General features: G+C 36.1%; 2 protein-coding genes across 3 annotated transcripts; one reads left to right on the top strand and one right to left on the bottom strand.

The window, feature by feature from the left end:
* Positions 1-2,402: 2,402 nt before the first annotated feature.
* Positions 2,403-6,340, bottom strand: LOC132128843 (protein FAM3A-like). The gene is made up of 10 exons (XM_059540208.1): positions 6,080-6,340; positions 5,629-5,679; positions 5,432-5,539; positions 4,358-4,381; positions 4,143-4,266; positions 3,735-3,793; positions 3,599-3,649; positions 3,412-3,496; positions 3,140-3,266; positions 2,403-2,911 (listed from the first exon to the last, which is right to left on the bottom strand). The coding sequence occupies exons 2-10, from the start codon at positions 5,639-5,641 to the stop codon at positions 2,813-2,815; spliced, it is 690 nt and encodes a 229-aa protein (XP_059396191.1). The 5' UTR covers positions 5,642-5,679; positions 6,080-6,340; the 3' UTR covers positions 2,403-2,812.
* Positions 6,341-6,664: 324 nt separating this feature from the next.
* LOC132128842 (isocitrate dehydrogenase [NAD] subunit gamma, mitochondrial-like) lies at positions 6,665-12,950 on the top strand. Of its 2 annotated transcripts, XM_059540206.1 has the most exons (14): positions 6,665-6,782; positions 7,202-7,249; positions 7,500-7,511; positions 7,620-7,717; positions 7,804-7,919; positions 7,999-8,059; positions 8,293-8,425; positions 9,315-9,448; positions 9,530-9,632; positions 9,745-9,891; positions 10,514-10,608; positions 10,832-10,892; positions 11,605-11,734; positions 11,910-12,950. In XM_059540206.1, exons 1-13 carry the CDS (start codon positions 6,717-6,719, stop codon positions 11,704-11,706), a joined length of 1,176 nt encoding a protein of 391 aa, XP_059396189.1. In that variant the 5' UTR covers positions 6,665-6,716; the 3' UTR covers positions 11,707-11,734; positions 11,910-12,950. The 2 variants fall into 2 exon arrangements, with proteins under 2 accessions (XP_059396189.1, XP_059396190.1); XM_059540207.1 differs by lacking the exon at positions 7,500-7,511 and having other exon boundaries at positions 6,666-6,782.
* The last annotated feature ends 6,623 nt before the right edge of the window (positions 12,951-19,573 follow it).

Raw genomic sequence — 19,573 nt, 5'->3', positions numbered from 1 at the left:
TTCTAATTATGGCTTAGGTGAATTGTGGTTCTGAAACGAAATCCTAAAATTCAAATGATCAGTGCCGGCTCGTTTTCTTTGTTTATTTTCGTGAATTAAAATGTGTGCAGCCTTTGTCGGATGTAGCCTTCCGTTAGAGAGACTCCCATAGATAAGCTTTGTTGAACTGAAAAATACTCTGAATGAGGAGTCGATCGACTCTCGATTCCCAACGCTTCGGAATCGAGGAATCGATTCTTTTTGGAATCGATTCCCAGCCCTAGCAACTACTACAAGCACCATCTACTAGCCACTTCACCGACCAAAAGTGTCCAATGCCTTGAGTTAAAAACATATAGCAACAGAAGACACGGCAGCCACAAAAATACACAAACTTGTGCTAATGAGGCTGCAACTCTCAAACTGAAGCATCATCAGTCGATAAATTGACAATATGCATAAGAAAATCCGTCAACGGCAGCATATGACATAATACAGACAGATAAGAGAGCAAACGCCCGTCTGAGCTGCACATTCAGTCTTCATTTACATTGATTCGGTTAGCAAGACGGATGAAGAATATAAAAGACCATATCAATAGCAGAAACCTGCTCGGAATCAGAAGTAAAAAGAAGACTAAGCAAAGATCGTATATTGCTTGTAACATTGCTTGTCTCGTCCATTGCCAACGTCTATTTCAGCACCACCGTTTTGTGTTAGCATCTACGCTATGTTTGCCTGGGATTCCTGTATGTCTGAAAGACATATAAATTGTTAAATAAAACACACCTTTAGGTTGCTGTATATCTATAAAGACAGGTCCTCTGAATATCAAGAGCTAATGATTAATTAGCACAATAGTCAAATGGTCCTCACCGGTGTGCGGCATCCTCTGTCGTTACTGAAACAGAAACAGCTTGTCGAAAGGTCTCGCTTGCTCCAATTTATTTCAAAGACTCAACAGTTCGTCAGCATCTCGTTGGATAAACGCCTAATTTGTCGGGTAAGGTTGCCGGTGTTTAACGTTACTCCTTTTCTCAGACGAGCGTTTGGTTTTCTTGTTTGAGCGGCGTCGTAAAATCCTGCAAATCCGCCTGGACACATCATCTATTAAAAAACGTATTGCTCTTCCTTTCCGCGAGATTGTCAGCACACCTTTCAGCCGGTGAATGTAACGTCAGCGTATTCACATATGTGTATTTGACATATTTTACAGAGCAACGTCCGTCGCTGCGACGCTCAATCGAGCACAAATCGTTTCTCCTTTTTCGGTTAAAGAAAGAGACGCGTGCTCCAACTATGCGCGCCGCCGCCTCTGTCTGACAACGCGAGGTCGCGCATTGTCCCGGTAAATATCTAATTAAACAATGAGATTTAGGCATTCTAATATGATTGATTTACATTTTAATAGGGTTGTTAGTTATTAGGATAAATAATTTGTTTCGGTTTTTCTATTCATAACCCGATCTTACAATATCACTTGACAATTCATGTAGCCTTAATTATGAAAATACGTATTTAATGTAATATAAGTGACGTATAAATCATTATGTATAGACATTGTGTAGACTAACTAAAGTATCAAATGTTTTCTTTTTATTTGTGTTCGTATTCTAACTAATTAGCCAGCTACTGTATATTATATATATATATATATATATATATATATATATACTGTATACGCAATATTTCAATATGATAAGAAAGCAGGACTATGGTACAATGAATACATTAATGTCTGAGATGTACTCTTGTTAAACAAGGATATCTCCAACTGTTTTGTTGCTAGTTAAGGATATCTCCAAATATTAGAAGTTGGTTCGATACCAACTATTTGTGTTTCACCATACAGACTATTTAATGGGGATTTTTTTGACAGAAATATAGATATATCTAAATAAAACTAACAAAAGTACTTGTGAGTCTTGAATAGATACAAAGCCTGACGTTTTATGAAAAAGAAATCATATTGTTTATAAAACTTAAATTAAATTAATAAAAGTTTAAGATAATTTATAATCGTATACAAACTGCCATTATAGGTTGCATTTCAAATGCTTCTTTCTCTGCTGCCCTCTAGTGTATAAGAACAGTAATGCCGCTGTCCATGGTGCTTGTTTTGGTAATTTTAATTCGCTGACAACACACGTGATCACGAGCTTCTGTAAATAGCGTTACTGTGTGCACGTGACCAAGTCACTTCCTTTTGAACAAACTACATCATTCGCCAAAACCACACTGCGTTTCGGTGGCTGCAAAAATAGCACATTTCACACCCATATGCTGGTCAAAAACAAAGGGATAAACATCTGTGAGAATTTACTATGAGACAAGATAAACGTAATCCTCCCAGAAAAGGCTGTCCTAAATAAAACTACATGAATAACCTCGATGTTTGGTTGATTTCTATCAAATGTTGTTAGTTGTTTAATGTGTATATAATAATCCGTCTTTGAAAGTAAACAAAATAAAATGGCATCCTTCAGAGAAAGCATTAGGCACAGATTTTATACAGTATGAACTTAACACTTTATATAGAACCTTTCTAAACATACCATTTAAATATTGTAGAAAAAAAAGACTTATTTTTCTTCATAAAAAAAGTCCTTCTTTTGTCAATCACAACAATTCTAATTCCACCAGACCACACGACCTAAACTTATAATTTCATTTCAGTTTTCTTCTACACCTTGAAGCAGACGGCTCTGGAAGGAAAATCCATTTTGAACCATCCAATGAGTAAAATTTTTAGGCAGCTGAATTGTGATCATACATAGTGCACCATGATCCTTGTGTCTGAAGTGTTTCTACAGTTCAAAGCCCCCATGAGGCCTCAAGTTTCTAAAGGAGCACGCAGAGGAATGCAGCCATCCATCTCCAGAGACTCAGGCCAGCCTTCATATTTATTACTACTTTTACTGTTCTTCATTCGCTGAAAGAAAGAGAAAAGAGTCTTGAGCTGAAACATTTAGCAAAACGTTTTAATCCAAAGCAACTTGCTAATGAGTAATATTAAAAAGCATTTATTATACAAGAGCAAATCACATCAGTACACAGTGCCAAGTTTAAAGTTGTTTTCTTTTTTTTAACCAAATTATTTTGATTGGGGTTTAAATTCAGCATTTTGGCGTATTTCATGAAGGTCATGTAGGTGAAATACCTGTTCAAATGGGCTCTTATTGTCTATTCCTTTGGCTCCAACAAACACCCAGCTATCCCTGAAGCTCAGTTCCTTTGCTGCTGTGCTCCCCAGCTCCATTAACAGCCGTCGAGCCTCATCATTTAACCTGTGAATGGGTTTAACAATAAGTAAATACAAGGAACAATGGAGAAAAAGAGCCCCTAATATGCTATAGATTTAGAAGCAATTATTAAATCACAGAACATTAATCTGGGTTTAAAAGTAGAGTGCAGAAATAAATATACTCTTACTTGGTGGCTGGGTCATCAAAAGAAACAACAAATACTAGGGTTCCTTCATGAAGAGGCCGAAGAAACTTCAGCAGCTCTAAAATGTCTGTGACAGAGAGGGAACACTAGTTTTAAGATCTGATGGTCCACTTTCATGAGAAAACAGCGGCCTAACCAAAGTGATACATCACCCCAAAGGTCATCTCACCTCCTGCCCACATATCAAAGGCTTTTATTTCCAAAACATCTCCATTAACCCCTGAGAAACGGAAACTGAGTTGTCATCATTAATGCATATTCAACACATGCAAAAATATATCGGTACAAACAAATGAGAGATTTACCATTTACTAAGGCAATATTGAGCCCTCTGCCAACATTGTTTTTAGCACTGCTGACAACACTGTCAAACCAAACAAACAGAAGTCAATAAGCATCTCAAAACTATTTTTTTTATTAGAAAGACACTTAATTCTATGGTGGAAGTTAAGGGAGGATGAGTAAATTGAATATGAACAAAAGATAGGCATGGAAAGAGAAACCATTGCCTACTTGCATCACGCTGCCCAGTAAGATTAGGAGTCTGGTAGTGATGGCCATGAGAAAAACAAAGACGATATGATGAATACCAGCAGACAGAGACAGAACAAGAAATAGGGAGGGATATTGCATGCAGAGCTTAGTGTGCAGTGGTGATCATGCAAGCACATTAAAGAGACCAGAGCAACATCGAAAAGGTCGGGGCGACTTGCATTTTATCCTCCAGACAGATTTTGGGGCCGATGACATTGGCAGCACCGGAGATCAGCCGGAACGCAAGATGTTTGGGGGGACACGATGCTGACAGGCCACACTTGTACTTGCGTGGTCGTGGTTCTGCAAAACAGCAGGTCATGTCATTGAATGATTAGATTGCTTGAATGTTTCTTGTGGAAAAATGCATGTTTCTAATGCAAAGTCATTTTACCTGGAGTGGGCTCTTCTTGTCCACCTATGAATGATAAAACATTGTGAATGACCATCAAGCCATTGAGACTGATATTAGATTGTATTTTATAACCTAGTGGTCATCCAATTATAATCCCCATTGTCAATATTCTGCATTTTTTTCTATTTGACTGAATGCAATATATATTTTATTGCAGCAATTATTATGCTTGTGTCATTTACTATCATTAAACTCTACATAAGTACTATCGGTCAAAAGATTGAAATTATTATGATTTTTAAAATGTTTTTTTTTAAAGTGCAAGGCTGCATTTAACTGATCAAAAATACAATAACAACAGTAATTTTGTAAAATATTATTACAATCTCTCTAGCATACCTTATTTATAGTTTGAAATGGGAGAGGTGTCACTGTGTTTTTAAGGTTTTATGGACTTGTCTATTGTCTATTTCTATTGGAAAGAGTGCATAGTTTGTGGGATTGAAGAAACGATTCATTTATTTATTGATTGTTTTAGGTTGAAGGGACTTTGTAAATTTAACAGAATGCTTTACAAAGCTTGGAGAAACATTCGGACAAGTGGTCCGAAATACATTTTTCAGGAAAGGAGGAAATAATATTTACTGAATTTTGTGTTGGGGTCAGCTTGGATGTCTGTATGGAAAACTAGAAAAAATAAAATAATGTCGGATATTGGTCCAATAAATGCTGAGATGGTAATAAAAGAGATGACAACTGCTAGAATTAAGTATAAATATTATAAATTGGTCAGTGATATTGTAATGTTTTCTGAAATTTGGTCAGTGGGAGTAGTTCTTTGTAAAACTGGATAAAATGAAATGTTGATTTTGAATGTATTAGAAATGTTTTTTAGGTGGTGTAATTGTCTGTTTTTGGAAAAAATATTGTATATTAAGAGGAAGAAAAATTGTTTAATAAAGATATTATTAAGCTCCTCTCCCTCTCTATGTATAAACAACAGCTGAATTAATAAAACTTTAACTAGAATTAGAATTAAAATGGAAAATATAAAGAATCTGAATGATACTACAACAGCGGTCGACCACCAATACATCCATGTAACATTCTTACCACTAAATAGCATCCGCATAAAGGAGTTCCCATCCCTTCCTAGCATAGAATTTGCTAGAAGCCAGGTAAAGCCCAGCAGAAGAACCAAAACAATAGCACGCAGTGCCACTGGAGAAAACAGAGGAAGGAAATACCATCTGAATGCCAATGTAAAAAGAAACGTCACTAATACCTGAGAAGCATGGAAATGCACAGACCTGTAAACCTCATGGCAGACAGATGTCAAAATCTGGTCAGCAAATAAGATTCTGTTTGAAGTAAATGAGAGCATTAAGTTCGTAAAGCAACAACATTTATGATCAAATTAATTATGAACAGAGCATAAGTTTCCAAATGAAACCCGGGAGGGACATTCAAAAAAAACTCGATTGAGTAGCAAATGTAGCTCAACCAAAGTTTTAAACATACTTTTAAGCAAGCTTGATGCCTATTTCTGCTTAATATTTTATTTTAAATAGCTGGCAGGACTTAAGAGCTGTTAAGTCAGCTGGGAAGCAAACCTCCCTGGAACTGACACCTAGACAGCAGCTTCATACTAAGTTACAGTCTGCTTATTTTAAACAAGCAAACTTTTTGGAAATCAGGTCACAGTCATGGAATCGGAACACACGTTACACGCATGTATTTTAAAATAGAAATAGGTCTAACCTGAAACCTACAGTGAGCCTGTACAGCACGTTTGTCAAACAGATTCTCTCGTGGTCTGACTCTGTCACCATTCATCTAATCGCGTTCAACGCAGCAAGTTCATTTTAAAAACAGTGTCTGCTAAATCAGTCGGCAACAAATACAACGAACATTTAACGAGCATACAACGCTGTAATAAAGAAATATCTTTGTTCGGCGTCCTCCAGAAGCGTGCATCTGTTTCCAATCCCAGTGACACCCTTCCGCTCCGGACTAGGTGCATATTATGAGCACGTGATTCTTGTGCTCACACAGTATGCAAATGTCATCTCTTATGCTCCAAATGTTTATTTAGTTTATATGCAATTTACATATGATTCGGGCAATATGATATTATTTATATAAACAGAGATTAGTATGCAAATAAAATAGATGCGTATATTACTATAAATTTAGGTTTAAGACATTATAGCAGAACGACATGTTTAAATGTACAATAACAAATATGTATGAGTGTAAACCTGCCAGTGGTTAAGTAATTAATTTAATATTGAAAGCGATTTTAAAGACGTATTTAAAAGAAAGTAACTTTAGACCGGAACCTTTCTCCACTGGTCGGTGTTTAGTCCGGAATAGAACGCACACGCATACTACTGTCATGATGGCCACTCTAACTAAAGCTGTAAAACCAATCTTGGGAAGGCAGTTGGGAAATACAGCAAAGGCAAGGCATTTTATTTACACAGTATGTTCAGAGACACCTTGTTAACACAGAAAATAAAACGAGATTGCTTAACAACGCGGAAAATTAGCGTGACATTTCAGTAAGACAAGGTCAGAGCTTGCTAAACAGCAGTTTAGTATCATTGCGCATTATACTTGTAGTTTAGCTCAGTCAATGCAATTACATATTTATTCATTTATACTTAAAATTTCAGTGCGGCCTTTAATCAATGCAAATGTGACTGTCATGATGTTACAGGACGATTTCAGTGCTCGCCAGTGTTTCAAAACGTAGTGAGGTGCCAACGTAAACAACATTTTTTGGCATTCTAGGCATCAAGAGGTTGCTGTCTGAGTAGGCAGCGCACTAGATTTTGAAACAGCTCTGACGTGTGATGCTTAATAGCTCTGTTTTTGTAGGTCTTTGGCGCAGCAGTTAACAGTCAAAGAGGAAAACCTACATACACAGTGGGTTGCTGCAGCTAATAATGCCTTTGTCGGTATACTTCTATCTATCTATCTATCTATCTATCTATCTATCTATCTATCTATCTATCTATCTATTTTATTGTAGTATTGATTAGAAGAAGCAAAAAAATGTCTTACATGAGCTTAACCAATAAAAGGAATTAATTGCGGTTCCTAATTTTCTATCACTAACTGTGATTTTATTTTTATTTTTTTAATTCTTCACCTTTGGCCCTTTTCTGTCTTGAAGGGACAAATCATAGTAAGTATGGAGTAACATAAAATGTTGTCAAATACCTCAGTTATTTCCATGATTATCACGCACATGTAAGATATCCACTGAATATTTATTCATTATGCTTATCCACAGCCTCCTCCCGCCAAGTATGGAGGCCGGCATACTGTAGCATTGATTCCTGGAGATGGGATTGGACCCGAACTGCTTAACCATGTGCGGGAGCTCTTCAGGTTTGTCAAAGCAATACTTTGCACAAATACAAATAGTGGTTTATGCTAATCCATTGCCACATTAAGATTTTCCTGTTGAATCGTAGGTTCAGCTGTGTTCCTGTGGACTTTGAGGTGGTGCACGTAAATTCTTCATCTACCAGTGAGGACGACATCAACAATGCCATTATGGCCGTTCGCCGCAATGGAGTTGCTCTTAAGGGTCTGTACATCCAGCTATAGTTAATGGAATGCTATTTTTAGTGAGATTCTAGATAACAAAAGTTTTCATTTTCTTCCAGGTAATATTGAGACCCAACACACAATGCCCCCTAACCACAAGTCACGAAACAATCTTCTACGGTAAGCCTGAAAGACAAATGATTACACAATTATTCTGTTTATACCAGCCCCATTATGCTGCTTTGAAAGTGGTAAAAATTGTTGGGACCCTCAGTTTGAGTTTGATTGAGTGTCTCCGATTTGGCCTCCTGCCAATGACTGTGTGTCTAGGCCAGTTCACCACCATTGGCTCTCAGCAGTCAGCACAGCTTTCTCTCTCTCTCTCTCTCTCTCTCTCTCTCTCTCTCTCTCAGCACGAGTCTGGATTTGTTTGCCAATATGATGCACTGCCAGTCACTTCCTGGAGTCCAGACGCGCCACAAAAACATCGACATCATCATCATCAGAGAAAACACAGAGGGCGAGTACAGCAGTCTGGAGCATGAGGTCCGCATTTTTTCGCACCCACTCAACAGACTCTCACACAGCTTTGCCTGTTTTCACACATGACATGTATTGTTGAATTAATCAATGAAGATATTAAAATGTATTATTCTATTACTCATAAGTACAAAAGAAAAATACATGAGTTCAAAGATTTGGGGTCTGTAAGATTTTTTTTTAATGTTTTTGAAAAGTCTTATTTATTTGATCAAACAGTAAAAGTGCAAATTATTATTATATTATAAAATAAGCTTAAGTTTTTCTTCTGAAGGCAAAGCTGAATTTACAGCAGCCATAACTCCAGTCTTTTCAGCATCACATGATCCTTCAGAAATCATTCTAATTTTCTGATTTGCCCCTTTAAGAAACTTTTCTTCTTATTATCAATGTGCTGAAATAAAAAGAAAGTTATGCTGCTTACATTTTATGGAAATTAAAATTCTTTGAATAGAAAATTCAAAAGAGCAGGTTTAATTAATAAATAATAATAAATAATATAAATAAATGCCTCTGCTGTCATTTTTGATCATTGAATGCCAAAAACAAACCAAAAATTACTGACCTCAAGCTATTGAACGGTAGTGTATAATAAAACATGTTCATCATATTGAATATTTGTTCATCATGCAAAAATATTAAAATATATCAAATGTCATTTAGGACAATCTATATTCTATAGAAATTATATATATATATATATATATATATATATATACATACACACACATAAATATTAATTATTTGTTCATATGGTTCAGTGCATGATGCTTTCTGTGTCCCCCACTCATGTGTAAAATCTTGTTTTTGTCCTATCCAATTTTTTCCTTTTTTTTTTTTTTTTGTCTATACCCTGAAATGATAATAAATACTCATCATTTCCTGTATGTTTCAGAGTGTACCAGGAGTTGTAGAGTGTCTAAAAATCATTACACGGAACAACTCCCTCCGCATCGCTGACTATGCCTTCAAACTGGCCCGAGAGAAAGGTCGCCGCAGGGTCACAGCTGTCCACAAGGCTAACATCATGTCAGTTAGTGTACTGCTTGTCATCTGTACTATGTAGAATGTCACTTGTCACGTAATGTTTTCACTCTGTTCTCCTAACAGGAAGCTGGGAGACGGGCTGTTCTTGCAATGCTGTAAAGAGGTGGCCTCTGGATACCCAGACATTGAGTTTGATAGTATGATTGTAGACAACACCACCATGCAGGTGAAGTACTCATGCATAAGTAATTAAACAAATCACGCCAGTAACAGTTTTGATGTGATATGAGAAAGCAAAAAAGCTTATTACTATATTTACTGTGGTTATGTTCTTTCAGCTTGTTTCCAAGCCCCAGCAGTTTGATGTCATGTTGATGCCTAATCTCTATGGAAATGTGGTCAGCAATGTGTGTGCGGGGCTGGTGGGTGGACCCGGTCTTGTTCCTGGTGCCAACTATGGGCGAGACTACGCTGTGTTTGAAACGGTTGGTCTGAAGGAAAAGACAGAGGCGATTAGCACAATCCTAACTTGCTCAAGTAAAAAAAAAAAAAAACAGTAATTCTTAAATTTTTAGATGTATTATTGTTTTATTAGCCTTGCCCAGGGTAGTGTTTGTTTAACATTACAGATACAGAGCAGCAGGAATATTAGTCTGCTGTCACTTTAAGAGCGGTATGGATACAATTTATTGATAGACACGTGTTTTCTTACTCAACTGTTTGCGTTCACTTCAGTCATAAGATAATTATGTTAATATAATTGTGTGTATTTGAAGCGAAGTAAGTGGTGAAAGAGATCTGAATTCGCAATTGCAAATACTGTCTGATGAGAGGCGATTTTCATCATTTTCAGTGTGTCATAAAATGCTAAAAGACTTTGAAACATTCAAAAAAGTTTACTTTGGCTAGGCTAATTAATATTCATAAGCCAGAGTTTACTTAAAAAGAGAGAGATGTTTTGTTGTTCTACATGCAATATACTGTGTCAGCATTATACATGGACCCATTTTAAAGAATGATGTTTCTGTTTAAATACGGTTTCTCTATTGAAATTAAACTGTTCCTGTGAAACTGAAATGTTAATTTTGAGTGACAATTGAATGACAGGGCACCAGGAATACAGGAAAGAGCATTGCCAACAGGAACATCGCCAACCCCACTGCCATGCTGCTTGCCAGCTGCCTCATGTTAGATCATCTCAAGTAAGTGGTGAATGAGGAGCTCGTGTTATTTTATCTGTCAGCTCTTGTGATGGTAATTTAGCTGATTTTTGCTTTCCCGGTGCTTTGCAACTCTTACAATCTAACTTGAACAGACAGAATTTCCCTGTTGTAAAAAAAAGCCAGAATTTTCTATCCATATTACTGTAGTTCTATGTTTAATATATGCTTTTTATAAGCAGTGGCGGCTTCTTTTCTTTTTCAGACTTCATGACTATGCCAACATGATCCGAGGTGCGATTCTCACCACCATGAATGAGACCAGGGTCAGTCATACTCACACTTTCTAATTTATAAACCCAGTCCACATTTTAGGGTTGGTCTAGCACATCTTGTAAAGCAGGTTTTAGATCACTACTGGCTTCTGGCCAGTTAGACCTGGGCATTCTTAGCACTATTTAAATTTTTGCATAAAATAACTTTTTGCAGTAATGAGTCATTTTTAGTGCTGCATTAACGCAGGCGATTAATTTTGTACATTTGATTTGAGCTAGAGTTGGCCTCCCCACTCACAACTGCTGCTTCTGTCTTTTCTTGACAAGAATTGCATTTATTTAGACGTAAAATGTCTTTACGACCACATCAAACAGGAGACTTTTCAGACGCGCTCTTTAGCTTCACCCCAGCGCCAGGCGCAAGTCAAACGAGTGCAGAACAACAGTGAACTGCGGTCAGATGAGATGTTGTCAGGCCATATGTCAGTAAAAAATATTTTTCCTGTCAGCTGTTATGTTAAAAGTATAAAAGAAATTAACTCAAATCTTTTCAACTGTAAAGTATATTTGCTTGAAATGAATTACATGGCATTACATTACCATAGTAATGTCTATTTAGGTGACCCCCCCCCCCCCCCCCATTTTTTTATTGTACTGTACAGTGTAAAAATATTGTATTCAATCTTTTAAGAATATTGCTCTTATTACTACATTTAAGTTCTTAGTTCCCGAGTAGTAATTTCTGTAATGTTTCCTGTTGCAGTTGCACACAGCTGACATTGGGGGTCAGGGCACTACCTCAGAAGTGGTTCAGTCTATCATGAGGATCATCCAGAGCGGCGGCCCCCGCACCACTGAGATCTAAACGGAGTCAGCGTCACTCCACCGCTCTGGTACTGAGCACTTCTTGCACGTTATCTCTTTTTCCATTCAGTCCAGGAGCAACAAGCTCAAGCTATTGTAAATGCCATTTCCTGTTTGGTAGGGCTGTTAATGTTTTATCTTTTTCTTGTAATATGCAGTTCTTGGCTTCCACTAATATATTTTCCCCTCCATTTTACTTTTCAGACACATCAGCTTCTTAAGGAAATCTGCGCTTCATTAGATGTCTCAGTAACGTTGCTTTCACTTTAGACGAGAGATTTATTCCTGAATCATGCAGCTTTTATGGGGATCAGGAGTGGAGATGGTATCACATGAAATACAACATACTTCAGCTTTGTGATTGTGCTGCTTCTTGGGCATAGTGGTCTTTTCATGGGAACTGCAGTGTTTTCAGATTTATCGTATTGTATCTAAAAGATTATATTAATGTTATGCTAATACAGTATTTATGATGAGGGCCTGGCGTTGGATTTGTGTTTCTGCTGCTCAGTTGCATTCCACGTTTTATCCATTCTTGTCATGTTATCCTCAAGGACAACATATTCATTTTGGGTTTATACCTTTTGGGTTTGCTTTATTGGCCCTGAACAAATCTCCAGCTGTCCATTTACATAATTATACTTGTAGGAACTACAGCATTTTACTTGTTTATCTGCCTTTAACATTTGGGTGTTTAAATGGACTTCATATTATGGATATCCATGAGATGATATTTTATTTTAGGCTTTTGTGCTGTGTTATTATTTACTTAATGTTGGTCTCATGTTGCATCAGTTGGTCTGGACCTTTATGTTCCTGTATTGTCTTGTGATATGCAGTGCTTAACAGCATGTGATCAGTCTGGATCTGTCACTGTCATCTTTTGAGTTAAACATGCACATTTTCCATCATGTCTTGTAAAGCAGTGGTTCTCAAACTTTTTGACTCCAAGGCTTCCATTTTCAGTTTCTACCTGATAAAATATATTAAAGCTTGGCGTAACTATGTACAGTCAATATAAATGTAGTTTTTGTTTTGTTTTGAATTTACATGGCTTTTCCAGGTCTAGAAACCACACTTTTAAAATTAAATTAAAACTTAAATTTAATCCATTTTAAGTCATCTAAGTCATTTCTTGGTTGAGAATCACTGCTCTAAGGGGTTCACATCTAGACTGTTGCACAAATCCTCAATGGCTCACCGGTAATCCAGAGACATAATGAATAAAATGTTTGTCCTATTTAATATGTTTTGCTTATTTTGTCATCTTAAGCTGGTACAGTCACTGGCAGCTTGAAATTGAACACAGCCTGAGAAATTGGACATCATATTGGACATCATCTGTAAGTCGCTTTGGATAAAAGCGTCTGCTAAATGAATAAATGTAATGTAAATGTATTGGAAGTGTCTATAATACCCCATAATGCACATTTATACATTTTAGTTTCTCACATCTCAAACGCCGAATTGAAATCTTGGGGTCTTCTTTTACTGAGCTAAATAGTTGCATATGTGTCTTCGATAAGGGATGTATTCAAAATGTGTAGTGTTGGGGCTCTCGGGAGCAGGACATTTGGCAGTACACTTAATACAATATTCGCAAACAGGGTCCAAGTAAGCACTGGTGACAAGAAAACCTCAACACTCCAGTTGAAGGATTATTCCTTTTTCGGGGCCATTGCCAAATGTTCAGTTTGACTCTGAACTAAGAAAAAAAAAATTGCAGAATACGGTTTTCCTGCAGAAATCGTTACTTTACAGGACAACATGCTGCCTAAAGGATTGATGTATTAAGTGTGAGTCTGGGCACTAGAGGGCAACAAATAATAGATAAATACACTACATCTGTGTGGCAGCAGCATTGATTGGAACCAATAAAGTCTGTTCAGATTGATTCTCAGTCATAAAACCGCATGCGCTCTTTTCCAAATAATCTGACAAGTTGACAGTCTCACTGACATCACATTTTTCGATTGTTTACAGCTGGAGCTTTCCGTGTGGAAAAGATAGCTTGCTGTTCTGAGAGGGAAACCCAAGGGACAGACTCAAATCTTATGAAATAATATTAGGAATCCTAAATGGAAATATAATTTCCAATAATATGAGTCAGAAGAAATGGCAATTTCCATTGCTGTGCAACAGCCTAGCAATCACTAACAAAATACAGCAGCTGGGGAAAATATGAAATGTTATTTGTTGTAGATTATGCAAGTCTATGAACTACATGTCAAGGACTGTATGATGTGGTTAAATATCCTTAGCCTTGTGCATCATGTGTTTCTAATGAGAGACAATAATGGGAGTGAGATGGCTTGTAAAAAGTCAGTGTTGAGTTATTTCATCCTATTTATTTATTTGTTGGGTATAGTAATAAGCAGGATGTTGCACACGTCGGTCAGTATATAACAAAATAAATTATGTTTGACTCATTCCTCCAAAGAAAATGTAGATTTTACGTACATTTTTGCATTGTCTCACCTGAACAGTTTGTTTGAATACGTGCGACAATGTTACTATGACGCTGAGGTCAATACTGAATTTTCATTCTAATATGTGGAAGTTTTTTCATCATGGTCATGTTCTCACTACTTGAGAATTTTTTAGGATCACATTACAGACGCCACGTATCTTGTTTGAGAATTTCCTGATATAACTAGGAAGTCATTGATCTCTTCATGACTGTAAGCAGTCCAGGTCTTGACGCAGTAAATCTTATTGGATATTGCACTGTAGATGGAGATTCATGAACAAAGATGTTATGAGCAAGAAATGTCTGCAGACCTGTATCTTTCCCTCTAGGGTTCAGTTTAATAAATTATTTGTCTTTTTCTTGCAGGGATAATTGCAGAATGCCAACTGCATCTGAACAGAGGATGTTTCAGCACATCTTTTTCTGTGATCTTTTAGAATTATAATATGAGGAACAAAATTTTTCATATGGCAGGGCTGATAAATCAACCACCTATTGCACGAGTGTTTATATACATGCTATTAGAATTCAGATGACAAACACATCACATATCAGTTCCCATCCAAATCATTTCAAAGGGTTCATGAACTTTTTCACCTGTTTTGTATTCAAAAGTTATATTCTGGTCAAGCTAGTATAGTCATTGAATGTCAAGGGAAATGCATGTTAGAGGTCTGAGTTTTAGTACTTTTAAACAACTTCTGTTCAGGGCACCTTTTGTTTCCAAAATGCATCCCGAATGTGATTAGGAAACAGGACACTTATTCTATTATGACATGCCAACAATCCAACCTTGATAATGGACAAAAAAAATATTTAATTTGAAGTACGGGTGTCAAACTTTCACTCATTTAACAATCAAAGTATCAAGCCCAGTCCCAGAACCCATTTATTTGTACTTAATTATTTAAGCAATTATGAAATAGAGGTGGCTTAAAGGTAGACTTCACCCAAAAATAAAAATTTGCTGAAATATACTTATCCTTAGGCCATCCAAGGTGTGGATGAGGTTTTTTCTTCATCAGAGAAGACTCAGAGAAATGCAACATTGCATCACTTAAGTCCATCAATTAACATCTTGTTTAGTGAAAAGCTGCAAGTTTATAAGGAACAAATCCATCATGAATACGTTTTAAAACTTTCATTTCTGGCAATAATACCAGTCCATAACCCATAATAATGCTTATTCCTCCAGTGAAAAAGTCCATGTTGTTCTCTCACATAAAAATCCAACAAATATTAATTTAAAGCTGTTTTTAGATATTGAAGAAAGCAATATTATGGATAGAGGACTCTCATTCTGACGGCACCCATTTACTGCAGTGGATCCATTTGTGAGCCACTGATATAATGCTAAATTTCTCTAAATATGTTCTGATGAAGAAACAAACTGTTGGATAGTCTGAGGCTGAGTTAATTTGCATTTTTAGGCGAACTACTTCTTTAACTTTAGCAAATTTTACTCTACTATATATGATTATCAGTTCTCAGGACAATTTATTTACTTCTTAAAATTTTTCTATATGTATATATTTACGTTGATTTCAAATAATCGACACAAAAGACGTGGTACAGTATGTTGAAAAATAAGAAATTCTCTTTAAATTTACAGCAGAAGCCTCTGTTCTTGCTTGAACCGTATAGTCGATGAGAGAATGACTCAGTCCCCTTTCCTTCTTGAAGGGCTATCTGTAACTTAACATCAGCCTAAGCTCTTGTCGCATCATTCATAGTTTACTTTTACTGATATTTTACAACAAATTTCCTCTGAGCGCTGGAATCATACCATCAATTATGTAAATGTGTGACCTCCCCCACTCCCTTAAGTTTATATCCAGCAGGTTTTTAGGGAGCACAACACATTAAAAGGGGGAATCCATCTCATGAGCCGTCAAAGAGCAGCTGTATTCACTGCTGTTCTTTTAACTACAGCCTCCACAGTTTCTGTTTCCCTGTCATGACTGCCAAACACTTGTCTAGACTGTGACTAAGGACATTTATAGAAATGAATGGATTTAAGGCTGGGGATAATGCATGCGGACAAAGAGAAGGAGAAGGAGTAAGGACATACATAAACTCCTCTCTTCACATCTCTGATGTTAGTCTTCTCCCTGCTCACCTTGGAACATTTTTAAAGAGCTTTTGATAAAACAGATTGTTCTGACAATCCACCAGAAAAGTCTGATTAATTTTGCTTTCACTCTTCTGATCAAAAGTGCTTTACATAAGCATGACAGTGATGGCTTTATTTGGGGTATGAAGTTTTTATCTAACAATGTAACAATTAGTGGGAAATTGTTTGTAATGCAGTTAATAAAACAGACCAACGAACCCCTCCCCAGCTAACAAAAATATGGTCGAATAATTTTTTTTTTTCTAATATTCCAATAAAGCTATAAAACATTTTATTTCTGAATTTTCTCTTAAAGGTCCAAACATCTATTGTTTAAATGTTTTAAAATAATTTTTTTCTTGGTTGTGTGAATGGTAATGGAACATTCCATTTTATTCTTTTGCAACCATTATGGGAAAATATTCTCAGAATATCCTGAAACAAGTAGTAACATTAAAAAAAAAACATTAAATGAACATCTAGCTAAAAAAAAACCTTCCATGAATGTGTAACAATGGATTGAATGAAAGCGAGATTAGGCAGATTCACATGCAAACAGGGTTTATTAACTAAAATATAACCCCTCCCCCTTTTTTAAAGTCATTATTATTATTATTTTGAAGTAGCTATTGGTCTCATAATGATATAGTTCAGGTCGTGTGTAGGAAATTTGTGGTAGTTTGCACCATCAGCATGGGTTTTCTTCTATAGTTGATAAATCTGTTCCACATAGACTGAAAGGATTATTTGGCAAAGTTTAAGTAACAGTTTTACCATGTAGTGACACAAATTTACCAAGTTCACAACTGTGATTTTATTATTATTATTATAAATTATTTTCTTTCAACAGTTTAATAAAGGGTTTGAATGGAAAAGGAGTTCTGAGTTCTGAAAGTTTAAGTATGTTAACACAGTAGCCTGCCTTCAATTATTTTACTTCAAAAGTCAACTTTATTTATACAGCTTTAGTTTTTTTTTCCATGATATGACACATTCTGCTAGTGTGTGTGTAAGTTTTCAGGATAAAAAGGCAATTGTTCTAAGTTCCAAATGAATATTGGCCCTGTTTAACATTCCTCAGAATCAGTAGAGAAGTGCTCCGAACAACACGCAAGAGAAATCTAAACAGAACAGACAAGCAAAGCATTGTGTAAGCATTTGGATAAATGTAATATGTTTTTTATTTAAACATTATGACCACTGTGAAATGCAGATGCTAAAGTTTTTTCCTATTAGATTTGTACTGTATATGATAGCTGTCTCCCGTTATGATGGAGAACTGTTGATATTTATAATATTTAGCAGACAGTCTTCAACCGCTAAGAGTGGTCAAAATAATTTAAAGATACTGCAAATTATAATCATATTATATTTATTTAGTACCATATATCTATATATCAAAAAGATATGATATCGAGCAGCAATTCAGCATATTAGAAAGATTACTGAAGGATCATGTGACACTGAAGACTGGACAGTAATGGCCATCACAGGAATAAATTCAATTTGATAGTTTACATTTTTACAGTTCTTTTAAATTGTAATAATATATTGAAATAATATTTTTTACAAAATTCAAATAAAATAAATATCTCACAATTGCTGTTTTATAGAATTTTTTTTTTCAAATAAATGCAGCATTGGTGTGCATAAAAGACTTAATTATTTCAAAATTGATTTTGACTGGTACTGTCAGTACATATTTCTTATTATTCTGTTGGCTCATCTTCATTGTGTTATTGGTGTGTTGTGCATTAGTCGAGCACATATTCTAACATAGATTCACGCACTTCATCGCCATCGCACCACTCAACTAGTTGCTATGGCTATAATCAGCTGTTTATGCCAGGCACTTTTACTTTTCATAAAGGTATCTTTACTTTGACTCCAGTATGATTGGGTTCTTTATACACCGCAAGCCACTACCATTTAGGTTTTCGTTCTCAAATGAATAATGGCACTAGACCAATACATGAGTATTGCTTTTCCATTTTCCTGAGGCTACTAAAAGTGGTGCTGTTTTTAGTCAGCTCATTTTCTACTGTCAGCTTAAAACTTTCGTTTAAACAAAAACATCCTCAGCAAGCTTATCCAAGAGGGACTGACAATTTGCATTACTGCTTGATCCTAATGTTTTGATTTTGTCCAGTGTTTATTGGATATGCCTTCATGTCCTCAGGGGTGGAATGGCACATGCCATGGGGGACAAGAGGTAGCTCTTTGGTAAGGATTACATGTACTCCAAAATTTAATAGGCTTTTATTGGCTATAATCCACAGTATGTGGTCTTGAAGATGTAGTCTTAATGTTTATATCCTTTAAGCATTATATCTGTTGCATTATATTCCTTTTGTGTTAATAAGAAAGCACCTATAAAAGAGTGAATGATTTTTTCTTTATCAACAGATTTAGAAAAATGTAGCATTCACTTGCTCATTATTGGATCCTCTGCAGTGAATGGGTGCCATCAAAACGAGAGTCTTAACAGCTGATTAAAATGTTTCCTATCTACAAGTAATCCACATGACACCAGTCTATCAATTAATGTCTAGTAAAGTAAGAAACAAATCCATCATTAAGATGATTTAAAGGAATACTTTACCCCAAAATTAAAGTTTTGTCATTAATCACTCACCCCCATGTTGTTCCAAACCCGTAAAAGCTTTGTTTAACTTTGGAACACAATTTAAGATATTTTGGATGACAACTGGGAGGCTTGTGACTGTCCCATAGGCATAGACTGCCAAGTAAAATACACTCTCAAGGTCCAGAAAAGTATGAAAAGCATCGTCAGAATAGTCCATCTGCCATCAGTGGTTCAACCGTAACATTATGAAGTGATGAGAATACTTTTTGTATGCAAATAAAACTAATATAACGACTTTATTCAACAATTTGTCTCCTCTGTAACTCTCCACATCACTATAGTGCCATTTTGGAGAATATGAGCTGTACTCATGTGCAGTGTGGCTGACACAGAAGAGCGTGCGCTGCTTGCATTCAGCTCATGTTCTCCAAAATGTGGAGAGATACAAAGGAGACAAATTCTTTTGTAAGTTTTCTTTGAATAGACAAAGAGTATTCTCATCACTTCATAATGTTAGGGTTGAACCACTGATGGCAGATGGACTATTCTGATGATGCTTTTTCATACTTTTCTGGAACTTGACAGTGTAATTTACTTGGTAGTCTATAGGACAGTCACAACCCTCCCGGTTTTCATCCAAAGTATCTTAAATTGTGTTCTGAAGATGAACAAAGCTTTTACGGGTTTGGAATGACATG

Source organism: Carassius carassius, chromosome 46 (assembly GCF_963082965.1).
Source record: "Carassius carassius chromosome 46, fCarCar2.1, whole genome shotgun sequence".
Classification (NCBI taxonomy): domain Eukaryota; kingdom Metazoa; phylum Chordata; class Actinopteri; order Cypriniformes; family Cyprinidae; genus Carassius; species Carassius carassius.
The sequence above is the reverse complement of the archived record's forward strand: the minus strand, read 5'-3'. Positions and strand labels throughout refer to the sequence as shown.

Coding starts and splice junctions, on each gene's coding strand:
- LOC132128843 (XM_059540208.1), bottom strand. Junction 3,497..3,598: donor CTTTGATATGTGGGCAGGAG/GTGAGATGACCT, acceptor TCTCTGTCACAG/ACATTTTAGAGCTGCTGAAG. Junction 3,267..3,411: donor TTTGATGACCCAGCCACCAA/GTAAGAGTATAT, acceptor ACCCATTCACAG/GTTAAATGATGAGGCTCGAC.
- LOC132128842 (XM_059540206.1), top strand. CDS start 6,717: ATGATGGCCACTCTAACTAAAGCTGTAAAACCAATCTTGGGAAGGCAG. Junction 8,426..9,314: donor ACAGCAGTCTGGAGCATGAG/GTCCGCATTTTT, acceptor TGTATGTTTCAG/AGTGTACCAGGAGTTGTAGA. Junction 9,449..9,529: donor GTCCACAAGGCTAACATCAT/GTCAGTTAGTGT, acceptor TTCTCCTAACAG/GAAGCTGGGAGACGGGCTGT.